This window comes from Perognathus longimembris, chromosome 7 (genome assembly GCF_023159225.1).
Source record: "Perognathus longimembris pacificus isolate PPM17 chromosome 7, ASM2315922v1, whole genome shotgun sequence".
NCBI lineage: Eukaryota > Metazoa > Chordata > Mammalia > Rodentia > Heteromyidae > Perognathus > Perognathus longimembris.
In genome coordinates, this window is record NC_063167.1 from 30,611,805 (window position 1) to 30,630,453 (window position 18,649).

The 18,649-nt window shown below is 44.9% G+C and overlaps 1 protein-coding gene across 2 annotated transcripts in view; it reads left to right on the forward strand.

The window, feature by feature from the left end:
• Rad54l (RAD54 like) overlaps positions 1-18,649 on the forward strand; it is a 24,670-nt gene continuing 6,021 nt past the window's right edge. The window contains exons 1-13 of one of the 2 annotated variants that reach the window (XM_048351213.1): positions 1-120; positions 221-307; positions 3,299-3,418; positions 4,671-4,731; positions 5,394-5,529; positions 6,323-6,392; positions 6,508-6,796; positions 8,201-8,325; positions 10,789-10,939; positions 12,921-13,047; positions 17,360-17,434; positions 17,576-17,706; positions 18,124-18,234. In XM_048351213.1, the coding sequence (XP_048207170.1) occupies positions 118-120; positions 221-307; positions 3,299-3,418; positions 4,671-4,731; positions 5,394-5,529; positions 6,323-6,392; positions 6,508-6,796; positions 8,201-8,325; positions 10,789-10,939; positions 12,921-13,047; positions 17,360-17,434; positions 17,576-17,706; positions 18,124-18,234 (1,486 nt within the window). In that variant the 5' untranslated portion in view covers positions 1-117. The remainder of the gene's footprint in view (positions 121-220; positions 308-3,298; positions 3,419-4,670; positions 4,732-5,393; positions 5,530-6,322; positions 6,393-6,507; positions 6,797-8,200; positions 8,326-10,788; positions 10,940-12,920; positions 13,048-17,359; positions 17,435-17,575; positions 17,707-18,123; positions 18,235-18,649) is intronic. The other variant, XM_048351214.1, reaches the window with a different exon arrangement.

Consider the following 18,649-nt stretch of genomic DNA (forward strand, 5'->3'; position numbering starts at 1 on the left):
GTCTCTGGAATTGAGCAGTTCCCTCTCTGTCAGGTCCTGGTCCGCCTTCCCTGCTGCTGGGCGCGCCTCTGACCCTCGGCTGATGGGCACTTGACGGCTTTTGTTCCTGGGCCCAGGATGGTAAGAGGGAGCGAGGATGGGAGTAGCCCTGGGTCTGAGGATGATGCGCCTGGGCTGCAGGAATTCAGCGGAGACTCAGTCCTCAATTTCTTCCTTGCAGAGGAGGAGCTTAGCTCCTAGTCAGCTGGCCCGGAGGAAACCGGAAGGCAGGTCCTCTGAAGATGAAGACTGGCAGCCTGGAGCAGCGGTGAGGGCCCAACGCTATAGGCAAAGGCAGACATAGGATTATTTGGTCACAACTCTTTTTTATGTTCAGTTTACCTTTATTTGTTTGTTTGAGACTAGGCTAACCCAGGTTGGCCACAGCCTCCCAAGTGCTGGAATAACAGGTGTACATCACTGTGCCAAGCTTTATGTTCAGTAAACTTTTAATTAATGTTTACTGTGTGCCAGGCATTGTACAAGATTAATAAAATCTTTGTCTTCCAGGTAATATCTCTCCCTAGAAAAGAATGTAGCCTCTATTCTTGGTGGGAGGGATATGGTAAAATGAAGGAGTATATTAGTTGGGTCTTTTGACTCTGGGGAAGAGAAAGGCTCCACAACAGCTAGTAGCCCTTGTCCCCTGCCCAGTATCATGGAAGGAAAGAATGTTAGGGGCCTGCTTTACCTGTTTTATGTTATTTTATTTTTGTGTACGTGCTGGTACTGTGATTTGAACTCGGGATCTTTCTGTTTTGCTTCGTTTTTTACCTCAAACTGGCACTCTACCACTTCCTCTACTTCTGGCTTTTTGTTGGTTAATTGGAGATAAAAAAATCTCTGGAGTTTGTCCAACAGGGCTGGCTTCAACAATCAGTCCTCAGATCTCAGCCTCCTGAGAAGCTAGAACTACAAGCATGAGCCACCAGTGCCCACTTTGGGACCTCCTTTAGTATCCTGAGTTATCACTTAGGACTAGATCTGAAAGGTGATCTGTTCAGTCATACTCAAGTACAGTATGTCCTGCTTTGGATTTGTACCTGTACTCTGCTACCTGCTTTGGAGGCTTTCTAGGGCTGCATGAGGCCTATATAAACCAAAATAAATAAGTTAACACATTCACTAGAACAATTCAAGAAGCAAAGGTTTGGCCACTAAAGCTTTGAAGGAAAGATCAGCTAAGGAAGGACTAGAAGGCACTTTTTGGTAGGAGTATGTGAGTAAAGACAGAGAGAGAAAGGGGTCTGGTGTTTGTTTCAGGTGTGCTTTATAGGATCACTGGCTCTTCAAATAACTTGACAAGATGGTACAGGCATATTCTTGCCCCCACCAAGCTGTGGGGATCCCTCTTGGATTGCTGGTGTGCAGGGACTCTTCTTTCCATGAGGGAGGCACATTCTTGCGCCACTTGGGGCAGTATTCTCTACAGGTGGGTCTTGAATGGAGCTGTGTTGGCTGGATACTTCTGAAAATGCTTTAGGTGTTAATGTTCTCACCGCTACGGGGTGGACTGAGTGAGGGGTGGCCTCAGTGGCCTAGAGATGAAAGTATTAACTGGAACCACCATGACTCCCTTTATTTTATTTTATTTATTTATTTATTTTGCTGGTCCTGGGGCTTAGACTTGGCCTGAGCACTGTCCCTGGCTTCTTTTTGGTCAAGGCTGGCACTCTGCCACTTGAGCCACAGCACCACTTCTGGCCATTTTCTATATATGTGGTGCTGGGGAATTGAATCCAGGGCTTCATGTATACAAGGCAGGCACTCTTGCCACTAGGCCATATTCCCAGCCCCCATGACTCCCTTTATTTACCTCCTGCAAGTGCCTAGCACTTATGTCCTTCCTTGCCTTCTTAGTTTACGCAGGTAAACCTCATTATGCTCCAATTGTCTCTCCTGTAATTATATTGCAGGGCTGTTGTAACAGTCATACATGATAACATGTGAGTTTAGTATAGTACTTGGCACTTAATAAGCATTTTTTGGTGGTACTGGAACTTGAACTCAGGGTTTTGTATTTGCTAGGCCAGCACTCTTACTATTTGAGCTATAGTTCCAGCCTGAGATTATTTTTTCAGCAGTTTTATTTTTAATTAGTGCATTAATAGTATGAGGAGCATTTATTGTGATTATTCCATAGATACCTACTTTTTTTTCTTAAACTTTTGTTGGTCATGGGCTTGAAATTGACTTGGGTACTATCCCTGAGCTCTTTTTTTGCTCGAGACTAGCACTCTACCACTTTGAGCCACTTCATTTCTGGCTTTTTGAGTGATTAATAGGAGCTAAGAGTCTCACGGAGACTTTTCTGCTTGGGCTGGCTTCAAACTGCAATCATCACATCAGCCTCCTGAGTAGCTAGGATTATAGGCATGAGCCACCAGCACCCGGCTTTATACATTGTTCTTTGAACACCTTTACTTCCTTTTTTATAGTCCCATGCTCATCTTCCTGTTTTCCCCTTTTCAAGCTGTTTGGTGGATCTTTCCTCCCTCCTTGACTCCCTCCCTCCCTCTAAGCTCTTTTTTCCTTCCTTTTTTATGGGTTGTGGGGACTTGAACTTGGCCTGCGCTTTTTTTTCTTCCAGGTTAGTGCTTTACCACTTTGAGCTGTAGCACCATTTCTGGTTTTGGAGTGGTTAATGGGAGAAAAGAGTTTCACAGACCTTCCTGCCCAGACTGCCTTCAAACTGCGATCCTCAGATCTCAGCCCCCTGAGTTTCATATTACAGACATGAGCCACTGGCACCTAGCCTCTATTTTCTTTCTATATTGCTGTGCTATGTTGTCCAGGTTAATCTTGAACTCCTGGGCTCAGGTGATTCCCCCAGCCTCAGCTTTTCAAGTAGCTAGGACTACAGGTGCTCACAACCACTCCTGGCTCTAATAGGCCATTTATTATTTATTTATTTAAATTTTACAGATGTACAGAGGGGTTACAGTTATATAAATCAGGTAATGAGAGTACATTTCTTTTTGCACAGTATCACTCCCTCCCTTATTTTCTCCCAGTTTGCCCCCTACCTCTCCCCAAGTTGTATGGTTCATTTTCAATGTAGTGTCTAGTGAGTATCACTGCTGTCTCACATTTCTGTGCTTCCCCTTCCCTTCCTATAAACTTATGTACAAGACAAAGGGTACAGAAATCTGAAACAGTGACAAAAGGGAATAAACCAGAGGAAAGAAGAAAAAAAAATAACAGCAAACCTCTGTGCACTTCCAGATATATCATGGTAGCTTATTCATTTTTCTCCTAGACTCCTAAGAAACGGAAATCCAGCAGTGAGGCCCAGATTCAAGAATGTTTCCTGTCTCCTTTTCGGAAACCTTTAACCCAGCTAACCAATCGACCACCTTGTCTGGACAGCAGTCAGCATGTAAGTCAGGACCACAACATTCCCGTGCATGTGTGTGCCCAGTTCTTTTGCTTTGGTGGACTCCCCATAGTTTTCATCTTCTCACAGTCACATTCACATCTGCTGTGAGATGGGTCTCCCACATCTCTCACCAGAAGTTCTCCCTTATTTGTCTCTGTGTGGGTACCAGATCTAAGAAAATTAGGGTAGAGGAGAGAGAAGGCCATGGCAGGATGTTAGAACTAGGATCCTCATGCCAGCTCAGTCTCTGGCTTTGTCTCTGGCTTTTTGGAGTGCTAGAGTTCCATAGTTTTCCTGTGTTTCCTCTAGTAAAGTTAGATAAATCATCCCATGGTAGGTTCTGTGCACTAAATAATTTCTACCTTTTTTCCCCCCCCCCCCTTCTGTACTAGGGCCTCCTACTCTTGGCTTGGCTTTTTCCCTTGACTGGAACTCTACTACTTTGAACCATACCTCTGCCTCCAGTTGCGGCTTTTTGCTGGTTAACTAGAGTGTCCCGACTGGCTCTGAATCACAATTCTCAGATTTCAGCCTCCTGAACAGCTAGGATTACAGGCTTGAGCCACTGGTGCCCAGTATACACCAAAGCCTTTTCCACCCACTTTTCTGAAGAATGTTTTAGGGGAAAATGGGAATATATTCATGAGATTATGTTATGACAGTAAGTCATTTGCTGTTAATATTATCTTACTAATACTACTGTTTCTATTACTCCTACTGCCATTAATCTTTGGGTCATTTAGTTCTCATGGAAGCAGATGTGGATTTCATATGAAAATTATATGCAGTGAGAAGAACTGATAGAAGAAAAAAGAAAAAAAAACATTGTGGGCTAGAGTTGTAGTTCAGTGGTAAAGTTCTAGAGTCAATCCCCAGCAAGCCCCCTACTACACCTGCCTTCTCCAAAAAAGTAAAGGGACTTTAAGGAATTAAGTTTAGGAGATGTAGTTCTATAGGGTGGTTTAAATCAGACATTGGAATTTCCTATTAATGCGGAGTAGGTAGGCATGTCATCCTTGATTCTTAAGGTGTTGCGCCCTAGGGAAAAGCTAGGCGTCCTCATTGTCACGTTTTTATGAGCAAATGAATTCTGAGCCTTGTGACTGACTGCAGCTGTGCACTTCTGAGCTTGGGTATTGTAGAACCTTATGCGAGATCTCAAAAAAGGGAGCTGTTGTATAAAACCTAATTGAGTAAGAACATGGTCTGTAACATCTCCGATCTGTCCTGAATCCTGTTTCTTTCTTTTTAGGAAGCATTTATTCGAAGCATTTTGTCAAAGCCTTTCAAAGTTCCTATTCCAAATTATCAAGGTAAAATGGAGACTTTTCAGGTTTTTGAATCAGTTGTGTGAGTATGCCTGGATAAAGACCTCTGCTTTTATCAAGGCAAGCTTAGCTGGGAATTCGAGATGCCAGTCTAGTGGTGGCTGTGCTTGAGGTGACCCTTCTGAGGCCCACGTGAAAACTATATTAATCTTAGTAAGAGTTACCAAGATGAACTGCGTTCATTCTGTTGGTGGGGTGTCAGTGCCCAGCAAGCTCCTGATGGTGGATGGACCTAGGCTTCATTCAGCCCAAGTATATTCAGTGTTACCTCCTTTGTGAGGTGGCTGTGTGGGAATTCTGTAGCCATTCCCTGTCTTGTTTAGGGCTCTGCTTTGTGCTAAAAATGGGGCTAGGAAAGGAGGTGGTCAGCTCTGGGACATTCAGCCTCAAAAGGCCCCAGTATGGTTTCAGACCCTCCCAACTTGACTTGGCTTGAGGTAAAATATCAACACTCTAGAAGTGTTTAGTTGAATGGAAAAAATAAAATGGAAAAGGTTGGTCCAAGGCTGAAGAGAGAGGCAGTGGGTTTGGAGGAGTTCTAAGAGAGTCTTATGGGAGCTAAGGATATGTAAAGGATAGGCCTTTGAACTGCCTGCTGGAGCTCCGGAAAACAGAGGCTTCTTTGATGATTGGTTGCTGATTTCTAGGTCCCCTGGGTTCTCGAGCATTGGGTCTGAAAAGAGCTGGGGTCCGCCGGGCCCTCCATGACCCCCTGGAGGAAGGTGCTTTGGTTCTGTATGAGCCTCCCCCACTGAGCGCCCATGACCAGCTGAAGCTTGACAAGTATGTACACTGGCATTTGTTTCTGTGCACCTGCCTTAGAGAAAGGAGGGTATTTGGTGTGATTTTTCTTTGGGATGGATATAAGTTGTCAGAGAGCTGTTATGCCTTTGGTACTAACCAGAGAGTAGGTGGTTAGGAAAGGGTTTGTAGTCATGTCCAGTTAATGGGGTTCCTAACCCCTTCCTACTGTGATCATGTGGGGTGAGGAGGAATGGTTCAGGTGAAGACATAGGAAACCTGTCACCCTTACTGATTCTTTTTTTTTTTAATTTGGTTGGTTGTGAGGCTTGAATTCAGGGTCTGAGCGCTGCCCCTGAGCTCTTTTTGCTCAAGAGTAGCTGTCTCTTTAAGCCACAGTGCCACTTCTAGTTTTCTGGTGGTTAATTGGAGATAAGAATCTCACAGACTTACCTGCCCCGGCTGGCTTTGAACAGCGAACTTCAGATCTCAGTGTCTTGAATAGCAGGTGTAAGCCACCAGCACCCTTACCTAATTCTTTTTTTTTTTTTTTTAATTTTATAGTTGTATTTTTTTTTCCAGAGCTGAGGACTGAACTCGGGGCCTTGCGCTCGCCAGGCAGATGCTCTTCTGCTTAGCTAAACCCCCAGCCACAAGCCCTTACCTAATTCTTAGAGCAGGGTCTTGCTGTGGTTTGGTTACCAGGCTAAGAAGGTGCCTTTTTGGGGGCAGCTACCTCAGTAACCTCTGGATCAGCAAGATACTGTTTACCAAAGTTAGGATCTTTCCCTGTCTAAGAAATATGGATTTTTTTCTTTTTGCTGTGTTTTCTCAGGGAAAAACTACCAGTCCATGTGGTTGTTGATCCTATTCTCAGTAAGGTTTTGCGACCTCATCAGAGAGAGGTAAGTAAGGGTCAGGGAAATAAATGGTGTTGGCTCAGAGCTAAGCATGGGGATTGCATTCCTGGGGCAGTGGTAGTAAAGGTGCCAAAGGAGAGTGAATGCTCTTATTCCCCAGGGAGTGAAGTTCCTGTGGGAGTGTGTCACCAGTCGACGCATCCCTGGCAGTCATGGTTGCATCATGGCCGATGAGATGGGCCTGGGGAAGACGCTGCAGTGCATCACATTGATGTGGACACTTTTACGCCAGAGTCCAGATTGCAAGCCAGAAATTGACAAAGCAGTGGTGGTCTCACCCTCCAGCCTGGTGAAGAACTGGTACAATGAGGTTGGGAAATGGCTTGGAGGGAGGATCCAACCTCTGGCCATTGATGGAGGATCCAAAGATGAGATAGACCGAAAGCTGGGTATGCAACTTGAACAAAGATGGCAACACTTCCTCACAGCTCTCGCTCTCTCACGCTCTCTTGCGCTCTCTTTCTTTACAGTCCTAGGGCTGGAACTCAGTGTCTAAGCACTGTAAACACTGTCCCTGAGCTTTTTTTTGCTCAAGGCTTGTGCTCTACCACTTTGAGCCACAGCTCCACTTCTGGTTTTTAGATGTTTAATTGGAGATGTTTAATTCGCTTTCCTGCCCAGGTTGGCTTCAAACCATAGTGCTCAGACCTAAGTCTTCTGAGTAGCTAGGATTATAGGCATGAGCTGCCAGTGTCCAGCTCTCTCTTTTTTGATTGTATTAGATTTGGACTCAGGGCCTTATACCTCCAGCTGGACTTTTTGCTGGTTATTTTGGAGTCTGGTGAACTTTTTTGCCCGAGCTAACCTCAAATCATGATCCTTCAGATCTTTCCCTTCTGCTAAAGCTAGGATTATAGACATAAGCTATCATTGCCCAGCTCCTCCTCCTCTTCCTCCTTCTCCTCCTTCTTTCCCTCCTCCTCCTTCCCCTTTTCCTTTTCTTCCTTCTTCTTCCCCTTTTTCTTCCTCCTCTTCCTCCTTTTTTATTTTTCTTTAGTTACTTTTGAGTCTCATATTTTTTTTGCCCAGGGCCACCCTAAGACAAAAATCTTTCTACCTATAGCCTTCTTTTTTTTTTTTTTTTTTGGCCAGTCCTGGGGCTTGGACTCAGGGCCTGAGCACTGTCCCTGGCTTCTTTTTGCTCAAGGCTAGCACTCTGCCACTTGAGCCACAGCACCACTTCTGGCCATTTTCTATATATGTGGTGCTGGGGAATTGAACCCAGGGTCTCATGTATACGAGACAAGCACTCTTGCCACTAGGCCATATCCCCAGCCCCCCTGTAGCCTTCTTATAGTTGTGATCATAGGTCTGAACCTCTTTATCTTGTTGTTGTTTTTTTTTTGTTTTTTGTTTTTTGTTTTTTTTTTTTGGCCAGTCCTGGGGCTTTGAACTCAGGGCCTGAGCACTGTCCCTGGCTTCTTCTTGCTCAAGGCTAGCACTCTGCCACTTGAGCCACAGCGCCCCTTCTGGCCATTTTCTGTATATGTGGTACTGGGGAATTGAACCCAGGGCCTCATGTATAGGAGGCAAGCACTCTTGCTACCAGGCCATATCCTCAGCCTTATCTTGTTTATTTGTTGAGATCTAGTCTTATTAACTCTCCCCAATGCCTGGCCTATTATTTATATACTTACTTGTAGTTAGTGTTGAGGTAATGCAGGGATAGAAGAAAATTCCCATTGAAAATGATTGAAACATATTCAGCTACTTCCAGACTGCCTTAAAGTGTTGTCGAACTTTTTATTTTATGAAATATTCTGATTTGCTACTTTGACACTTTTCTTTTGTAGAAGGATTTATGAACCAGCGTGGAGCTAGAGTTCCTTCTCCCATCCTCATCATTTCCTATGAGACCTTCCGCCTCCACGTTGGAATCCTTCAGAAAGGCAGTGTTGGATTGGTCATATGTGATGAGGTACTTGACTCAGCACAGGTTGTTAGGAGGTTTGTTGGTCACATGGAGCATGACCATCCCAGGGCTGTGCTAGTCACCGGAGAATGCTGAAGGCAGACTATGCTGTCTTGGAGGATACAGTAAGGAGTGTCTCTCACACCAACCTGCCAAATAGGATTGAACAGTACTTAGAATTCTAAGGAGAGTGGAGTGCAATAAGCCTAATGGTTTCATCCTTCCAGGTAGTATTCCCTAGACCATAAAAGGAACCTGAAGGATGGGAGGGATTTGGATGTGTGAAGAGACATAGCACAGAGTTTAGGCTCTGCCACTTACCAACAGTATAATCTTGGAAATAGGTTACTTAATCACTTGAGCCTCTTCTTCTATGTTAGGAAGTAAGCAGTAATCCTTACCTCACAGGATTATTGTGGGGTTCAGTGAAATAATTGGGGAAAGTACCTGTTATGTCATAAGCCTTGGTAAGTTAATGCTGGCTGGAAGTATTTTCATGAACAGGAGCCTGTTACCCAGATGGTAGGACACCCTTGTAATACCAAAACTTGGGAGGCTGAGGTAAGAGAATCTCAAATTCAGGCCAGGCTAGGCTTCAAAGTGAGACCCTATCTTAGAGCAAAAGAAAAGTTTCAAGTTATAGTCATTTGTCCTTCTTCCTGGAACAAAGGGAGAGAGTAGTATTTACTTTCTAGCCTTTTCTGTTGTGTATGAATGATGGTCTAGATACTAGTACTTTAAAAGTTTTGAGGGTGGCTGGGGAAAAGATGGGACCTCAGAGCCAGGCGCTGGTGGCTCATACCAATGCACTGGCACATTGAAAGATTCACTAAGTAGTGGCATTGTGCACCATTATGTGCATATTACTGTAGGAGCACAGAGGTGAAAGACCAGCAGCCTAGGATCACTGAAGAAGGCTTTGTGGGGTGGGAGGGGGACATGTTTGAAGAATTTGCCTGTGAAAGAGAACACTAGGCAGAGGAGTGGCCTGGACAGAGACCTAAGGAAGGGAAGCCCAGCATTAGGAATTGTGAGAAAGTGAGAGTCTACTGTGACCAGCTGAATTTTGAGAACTTAGCAAGGTTCTAATTACTGGCCTAATGAGATGGGGCAGGGTTAGTGAAGGGTCTGTGTTTAACTACTTTGTCAAAGGCTGTCCTGGGGGAGCAAGGCTGATTTGTTTGCTCATTGTCTTACTGGTGGTTGGGTTTGTGTGGCTTGCCTAATACAGACTTAGGCAGAGGTGGATGTAGAAAGGACACAGGCCTGATCTTCTCCATGTGGTTTTCAGGGAAAGAGGAAAAGAGGTAGAGTCCTTGAACATCTTGAGAGAAGTTATGTAGGAATGTGTACCAAGGGGTTTAGGGAGAAAAGGGAGTGAAGAAGAAGCGAAGGGAGCTCTTTAGCTACACTAGCTATGTGAATTCTGGTGGAGTGAGATGCCTAGCTAAATCTCTTTTGTGCTGATGGCTTAGGAAAGGCCTGTGAACTAATTAAAAAAAAAAAAAAAAAGGTACTTGGGGCTGGGAATATGGCCTAGTGGTAAAGTGCTCGCCTCATATACATGAAGCCCTGGTTTCGATTCCTCGGCACCACATACATAGAAAAAGGCAGAAGTGGCGCTGTGGCTCAAGTGTCAGAATGCTAGCCTTGAGCAAAAAGAAGCCAGGGACAGTGCTCAGGCCCTGAGTCCAAGCCCCAGGACTGGCAACTCAAAACAAACAAAAAAAAAGGTACTTTGCTCAGAAGGTTTTGGCTAGTGGAGAGGGAAGACTCCTTGAAAACCTGAGGTTGTATGGGGCTGGGGATATGGCCTAGTGGCAAGAGTGCTTGCCTCGTATACATGAGGCCCTGGGTTCAATTCCCCAGCACCACATATACAGAAAATGGCCAGAAGTGGTGCTGTGGCTCAAGTGGCAGAGTGCTAGCCTTGAGCAAAAAAGAAGCCAGGGACAATGCTCAGGCCCCAGGACTGGCCAAAAAAAAAAAAAAGAAAACCTGAGGTTGTAACGGCCTAGGTGAGTTGCTAAGGCTATGGAAGTTGAGAGGATACAGGAAATCCTTGCTTTATAGATGTAGCACTGGCCTGGATTTTTTTTTTTTTTTGCCAGTTCTGGTGCTTGGACTCAGGGCCTGAGCACTGTCCCTGGCTTCTTTTTGCTCAGTGGCTCTTCTGGCCTTTTCTATATATGTGGTGCTCAGGAATCAAACCCAGGGCTTCATGTATATGAAACACTCTTCATATAAGCACTCTTGCCACTAGGCTATATTACCAGACCCTGGCCTGGAAGTTCAAGGTCCATCTTGTGACTGTCATATTTCTCTCCAAGCAAGTGAGTGAGTTGTTATGCAATCCACTCCCTGACTAGTTCCTAAGGCTTCAGGACCTGTAATGTTCTATCTATATCAGACCTGTGTCCATTTAAAGATGTTACATAATATCCTGAGTGACAATTCATTCTCTCGCAGGGACACAGGCTCAAGAACTCTGAGAATCAGACTTACCAGGCTTTGGATAGCTTGAATACCAGTCGGCGGGTGCTCATCTCTGGAACCCCCATCCAGAATGATTTGCTTGAATATTTCAGCTTGGTACATTTTGTAAATTCTGGCATCCTAGGTAAGAGTCTAGTCTGCCTGCTTGCTTGCCTGCCTATCCCTTCTCTCCCTACTTCTCTCCTTCTTTCCTTCCTTCCTTTCTTCCTTCCTTCCTTCCTTCCTTTTGTTCTTTTTATTTTTCTACTGTTTTTTTTTTTTGCCAGTCCTGGGCCTTGAACTCAGGGCATGGGTGCCATCCCTGTTTCTTTGTGCTCAAAGCTAGCATTCTACCATTTAAGCCACAGTGTCACTTCTGGCTTTTTCTGTTTATGTGGTACTGAGGAATGGAACCCAGGGCTTCATGCATACTAGGCAAGCACTCTCCTACTAAGCCACATTCCCGGCCCCCCCACCCTTTTTTTGTTGGTCATGGCCATGGGACTTGAACTTAGGGCCTAGGTATTGTCCATGAGCTTTTTTTGCTCAAGGCTAGTGGTCTACCACTTTGAGCCACAGTTCCACTTTCAGTTTTCTGGTGTTTGGAAATAAGAGTCTCTTGGCCTTCCCTGCCTGGGCTGGCTTTGAACCCTAATCTTCATCCCAACCTCCTGAGTAGAAAGGATTACAGGCATGAAACACTAATACCTGGCTTAGTTTTCCACATTTGTGTTTGGCTTATTTTTCTTTTTTTTATTTATTAAATTTTATTGACAAGGTGATGTGCAGAGGGGGTACAGTTACATAAGGTAGTGAGTACATTTCTTGTCATATTTATTATACCGTCCCTCATTTTTCTTTCCCTTCCCTAGTTCAGGTAAGCATATATACAATATCCAGTGTACCAAAGTCATATACAGTAACCACATGAGGTATGTTTGGCATATTAATGCTTTCAAGCCTCACTTTGTAGTACACGAGTACTTTATTATACCGGTATGTTCTCTTTTATCTCTTAGAAACAACGTATAGTTGGGCTTAAATTTAAAAAAACATCTGGGGCTCGGAATATGGCCTAGTGGCAAGAGTGCTTGCCTCCAACACATGAAGCTCTTGGTTCGATTCCCCAGCACCACATATATGGAAAACGGCCAGAAGGGGCGCTGTGGCTCAGGTGGCAGAGTGCTAGCCTTGAGCGGGAAGAAGCCAGGGACAGTGCCTAGGCCCTGAGTCCAAGGCCCAGGACTGCCCCCCCCCCCAAAAAAAAAAAAAATCTAGTCAGATTTGATGGTGTTTATCTATGGTCCCAGGCTAACACAGGAGAATTTTGAGCTTGAGGTCATTTGGGCCACATAGACTATATAGCAAAACGCTCTAAAAAACAATAAAATCTAGCCTGACTTTATTTTATTTTGTTTGACTTTATTTTTATGTGCTGCTACTGGAACTTGAAGCAGTACATTGTGCTCTTACTTGGCTTTCTAGTTGTTGTTGATTATGGGGTTTTAACTCAGGGCCTAGGTGCTCTCCTTGAGCTTTTTTACTCAAGGATAGCACTCTATCACTTTGAGCCACAGCTCAACTTCTAGTTTTGTGGTGGTTAATTGGAGATAAGAATCTCATGGTCTTTTCTTCCTGGGCTGGCTTCAAACCAGGATCCTCAAATCTCCTAAGTAGGTAGGATTACAGGTGTAAGCGACTGGCACCCACCTTCATTTGGCTTTTTTCCTCACAGCTGATGCTCTCATTTTGGAGACAAGGTCTCATTGTGTGGCTCAGGCTGGCCTTGAACACGTGATTCAAGAACTTATCTGAGCTCTTGGATTATGGGCCTGTGCCACAAGGTCCATGATCACCAGCATTTTTATCTTTCTACCTGTTTATTTCTATATTTCTTGTCATTATTTTTATATTTTGGCTTTAGTTTACCATCTCACTATATTGCCTTTCAAATTTTCACTACTTTGACTTCTTTCTGATTGTTTCTACAAAGATTGCCTATATTTTATTTAGCTTTATAGTTTTGGGGAGGAAAATTGGTCAATGACAAGATGGTTTGCTATTACTAGCAGTGGGAAATCATTGCTTTCTACATGCTTTAGTTTCCCTTTCTCTGCTGTGTTCAGGGACTGCCAATGAGTTCAAGAAGCACTTTGAGTTGCCAATACTGAAGAGTCGAGATGCAGCTGCCAGTGAGGCAGACAGGCAGCTGGGAGAGGAGCGGCTCCGGGAGCTTATTGGCATCGTGAATAGGTAATGGCCCCAAGTGAAGCCATCTGAATTGCTTCACATGAGACCAGCCCTTTCATGGCTGAGTCTGTCTTGCGTCTTCAAGGACTGGAGTTCTATAGAAAGGGAGTCTTGGAGGCCAAGTCCCCACTTTCTGACCTGGACCCTGTGGCTTGGTTTTAGTCTGTTTGCCAGTCTGCTGAAGTTTCCTCTGGTGAGTTAGATTTCCCAAGCACATATCTGATGAAGCATTATTAGAGTCCTGTCCTTCCCAATTGCTTAGCTCCCTCCTCTTCCTAATTTTAGATGGCAAGAAGGAAGACAGTGTGTTCTTAGGAGTTACGTCTAAGGGTCTATCTTATCTTGTTGTGCCAAGTCGCAAGACCACCCCCAAGAAGACCACCGAGATTCAGACACTCCGAAATGCAAAAGCAAGGCAAGGCTTTATTTAACGAGCTGCCAACTCGGGCCTCATCCTACCCACCGACACAGCGGAGGTTAGGAGGAAGCCTCGAGCTGTGATTACACAGGGCTTATAAAGTCAAAGAACAAGGTTACAACAATCAGCTGTGCAAGCAAGATTAGAACACAGGTACAAATCTGATTGGCTCAGGGTTCGATTCTAAAATGGGGTTCATGTGGTGGGGCCTGACTTCAAAGTCTGGCACCTCATTTCCCCCTTTTTCTTTTTGGTACCTTGGGAGCCAATCATGGCTCCATTCTGTCCATTTCAATGGCTTGCATGTCTAGGGGATGATATAGAGGTAAGGCATGGGCCAGTAGGGCCCAATGTAGTAACCAAAGGGCCTGTCACCATTTCTTACAAGAATAGTCGCAGTACCTCTGTTTTGTACGCCTCTAGTTTATCCTGCCTCATCTTCCCAAAAACAGCTCTGGTCCCTTGATTTTAAAGGGGGGCTGATGGGTGAAGATCATCCATCTTCTGTAACTTCTTCAGGCTGACTCAGGGGCGTAGACCTTACCTAGCCAGGAACCTATAACCTTAGTCTCAGTCTAACTTTCTTTTCTTGAGGCGAAGGCAAAGCGGCTGAGTTGGGTGCTTGGAGACCTCCCATGTTCCATCACGGTAGTTGTCATCCAGGGCAAAGGGGTCAGCTGGCCTGGCGTGGAAGCAATGAACCCAAGTGGCGATGCCGTCTAGGGTCCCTTCCACCGTGGTTCTAAGGATTTCAGTCCCCTGGTCTGAATAAATGAGGGGTAGGGACAGAAGCAGAATCATATAATGCCTTAAGTTGGGGTCACATTCTTGTACACGAGCTGCAAATAATCGAGTTTACACAAAAATTCAGCATTATCCAAATCAGCAAGCAATTCAGTCTGAAGGCTAGGGATAATGGGCGGGGGGTACCCGTACATTATTTCAAAAGGAGTAAAGCCAAGCTGATAGGGAGAATTTCTTACTCTAAGCAGAGCAAAAGGAAGGAGTGACACCCAGTCTGCGCCAGTCTCTAAGTCCAATTTAGTTAAGGTCTCTTTCAGTGTCCGATTCATTCTCTTTACCTGTCCTGAACTCTGGGGTCTATAAGCACAATGCAATTTCCAATCCGTCCCCAGTGCTGCAGCTATTCCCTGACTTACTTTTGAGACGAAAGCCTGTCCATTGTCTGACCCAATGGTGGATGGGGAAGCCATACCTGGGTAGGATTTCTTCCAGGATCTTCTTAGCCACTACATTCGCAGTCTCATGCTTTGTTGGATAGGCTTCAACCCATCCTGAAAAGGTGTCTACAAAAACTAGCAAATATTTGTAATTTCTGTGAAATCTACTTCCCAATACACACCTGGCCTATTCCCACAGAGGCGAGCTCCTTTAGTAATCTGTTGATTGGGGGCATTGGCAAGCTTATAGGCCTTTAACAGATCTCAATAAGGACACAATCTCAGGTCTACAAGCTTTCTTTACTAAACAGATGTATGAGCTTAAAATTCTCACTGCCAGGGGCTGGGGATATGGCCTAGTGGCAAGAGTGCCTGCCTCGGATACATGAGGCCCTAGGTTCGGAAGATTCCCCAACACCACATATACAGAAAACGGCCAGAAGCGGCGCTGTGGCTCAAGCGGCAGAGTGCTAGCCTTGAGCGGGAAGAAGCCAGGGACCGTGCTCAGGCCCTGAGTCCAAGGCCCAGGACTGGCCAAAAAAAAAAAAAAAAAAAAAATTCTCACTGCCAGTCAGGGCTTTGAGTAAATGCAGGGGGTGAGATTTTAATCTATCCTCTCATTTGACAAACTTACCCTTACTAACCACTATCACAGATGACTGGCAAATTCCTGCCCAGTAGACAGACATGGGCATTGGAAAGGCATGCTTATGAACTATTCTTCTAGGACTTCCTGGCTTTAACTTTTGAAAGGCCAACAGTAGTGACTCTAGGATCTGACACCATCTCTGCCATCCAAGCAGTGGCTTACTGCCTCTGGATGCTCCATCACTTTTGTCCCAGGAGGAGTGACTTTCCACTGGACTTGGACTCAGGGCCTGAGTGCTGTCCCTCAGCTCTCCAGCTCAAGACTAGCACCGTACCACTTTTGAGCTCCACACCACTCCGTTCCCAGCACTCTGCTGGCTGATTAGAGACAAGTCTCTCACAGGGACCTTTCTTTGCCCGGGCTGGCTTCGAACCGCAGATTTCAGATCAGTGAGTCTTACAAAAGGCCACTTTACTCCAATTATAAGCAACAAGGTGGTCCACACAGAAGTAGTTTTTAAGCATGCTCTCTTACCTGGAACTTATTAAGGGCCAGTATTAGATCTTGACAAACTTGTAGGAATCACCTGTGCTTCTCTGTGGGCCTGCTGGAAACTGTTACAAAAAAAAAAAAAAAAAAAAAAAACTACCAAGAAGCTGGAATGGCAATTAAACGTTTTGGTAGCCATAATTCTCCTTTTCTCACTTTGCAATAATTTTTTTTTTTTTTTTGCAAAAGCAAGGCAAAGCTTTATTTAACGAGCTGCCAACTAGGGCCTCGTCCTACCCACCGACACAGCGGAGGTTAGGAGGAAGCCTCGAGCTGTGATTACACAGGGCTTATAAAGGCAAAGAACAAGGTTACAACAATCAGCTATGCAAGCAAGATTAGAACACAGGTACAAATCTGATTGGCTCAGGGTTCGATTCTAAAATGGGGTTCACGTGGTGGGGCCTGACTTCAAAGTCTGGCACCTCAATCTTTCCTGTCCACCTAGGAGGTCCAGGTTTACTATCATTGAGCCTGGGAGCCCTGTGGTAGCAAGTATCTGAACAAGGACCAGTACTTGTGGAATGCTTCTAAGGACCTAGTACTTTGTAGAGTACTTTCCCGAGCTACAGGTTCATTGGGACCTCTTAGCCTTCTCTTGAAGGCTGCCAGCTTGTTGATGGGAAGAGAGAAGTTGTTAGTCTAAACTAGATTGTTTGGAAGGTCTTCATTCCTACAATTAAAATCCTGATGAGGAGCTGGGAATATGGCTTAGTGGTATAGTGCCTGCCTCGTATGCATGAAGCCCTAGATTTGATTCTTCAGCACCACATAAACAGAAAAAGCCAGGAGTGGCACTGGCTCAAGTGGTAGAGTGCTAGCCTTGAGCAAAAAGAAACCAGGGATGGTGCTCAGGCCCTGAGTTCAAGCCCCAGGACTGGCCAAAAATAAATAATAATAATCCTGATGAAGATATTTTTGCCATAGGGTGATGGGTCTCTGACATTTTATTGTGTTGTGTTTAATTTTATTTCATTTTATTTTTTTGTGTTGGTAGTAAGGCTTGAACTCAGGGCCTGGACACTGTTCCTTAGCCTTTGCACTTAAGGCTGGTGCTCTACCACTTGAGCCACAGCTCTACTTCTGGTTTTTTGTTGGCTGATTGGAGATAAGAGTCTCATGGACTTTCTTGCTCAGGCTGGCTTTGAAATGCAGTCCTCAAATCTCAGCTTCCTGAGTAGTTAGGATTGCAGGTGTGAGCCACTGGGACCCAGCTTAAGGGTCTCTGACATTTTACTAATGAGCCAATCTTTTTTTTTTTTTTTTTAATTGCTCCTGGGGCTTGAACTCTGGGCCTGGGCGCTGTCCTTGCGCTTCTTTTGCTCTAGGCTAGTACTCTACCACTTGAGCCACAGCCGAACTTCTAACTTTTTCTGAGTAGTTTATTGAAGATAAGAGTTTCATGACTTTCCTGCCTTTCCTGCCTGGGCTGGCTTTGAACCACAATCCTCAGATCTCAGCCTTCTGAGTAACTAGAGGAGCCAATCAATCTTAAGTCCTTTCAATTATAGTTGTTGTTTTTTTTTCCCCAGTAGGGAGGACAGCGGTTTTACTAGTCTTTTGTCCCATTTTCTCTAGGTGTCTCATACGGAGGACATCTGATATACTTTCTAAATATCTGCCTGTGAAGATTGAACAAGTGGTTTGTTGCAGGTACAGAGCTCAACTGAAGGGTGTGTGTAGTAAGTAGATAGAAGTTTAGTCCCTGCAGCATGGCTGTATTTGAAGACATTCTCAGTGGAAAAATAAGTATGGACTAGCTTTCCCATTGACCCAGCTGTCTTTTATTTTCAGACTGACACCCCTTCAAGCTGAATTATACAAGAGATTTTTGCGACAGGCTAAGCCGGCAGAAGAATTACATGAGGGCAAGATGAGTGTATCTTCACTTTCTTCCATTACCTCATTGAAGAAGCTTTGTAATCGTGAGTTGGACCCATATCCTAGTATCCTCCATGAGAGTGAAGGAAGGGTAGGGTTCTCTGGGTAGTCCAGTGACCTTCACTTGAATGTGTCTAGAGATTCATGAAGGCTACATGTGATTCCAACCCTCACCAAAGCATGAGCCTTGCTCACCTACTTATATTGTTAGGCAGGAGAGAATATAACAAACCTTGACTCTGAGCTCCCTTGAGCTCCCTTGTTGGGAGAACACAATAAGGAGCAAGATTGTCCATTCGTGCCCCCAGAAGGACTTGGCTACATTCTTTAGAACTCAGGAGGGAGGAACTGAAGTAAGTCTGGTGCTGAAGATGGCTTCCTAAGGCAGGTATCTAGAGATTGTTCTAGTGAGCATTGAATTGTCAACTTCAGAAAGCAAACCAGTGTTTGTTTTTTTCTAGATCCAGCGCTAATCTATGACAAGTGTGTGGCAGAGGAGGATGGTTTTGAGGGTGCATTGGACATTTTCCCTCCTGGTTACAGCTCTAAGGCTGTAGAGCCACAGCTGTCAGGTGAGTCCTTCCCACCAGGATTAGGGATCCTCTAAAGCAACATTGAGAGAAAGGTATGAAATTACTTCTTTGTAGGCTGGGAATGTGGCTTAGTGTAGAGTGCTTACCTAGCATGCATGAAGCCCTGGGTTCGATTCCTCAGTACCACATAAATTTTAAAAAGCCAGAAATTTCTTCTTTGTGTTGAAGCTATCCTGTATCAAGACAATCTGCTGAGTGCTGATGGCATAATCCTAGCTACTTAGGAGGCTGAGATTGGAGGGTCACTGGTTTGAAGCCAGCCTAGGCAGAAAAGTCCATGAAACTCATTTCTCCAGTTAACTAGCAAAAAGCAGGGCTGAAGGTATGGCTCAAGTGGTAGAGTACCAGCTGTGAGCAAGAAAACCAAGCAAGAGCACAAAGCACTGAGCCCAAA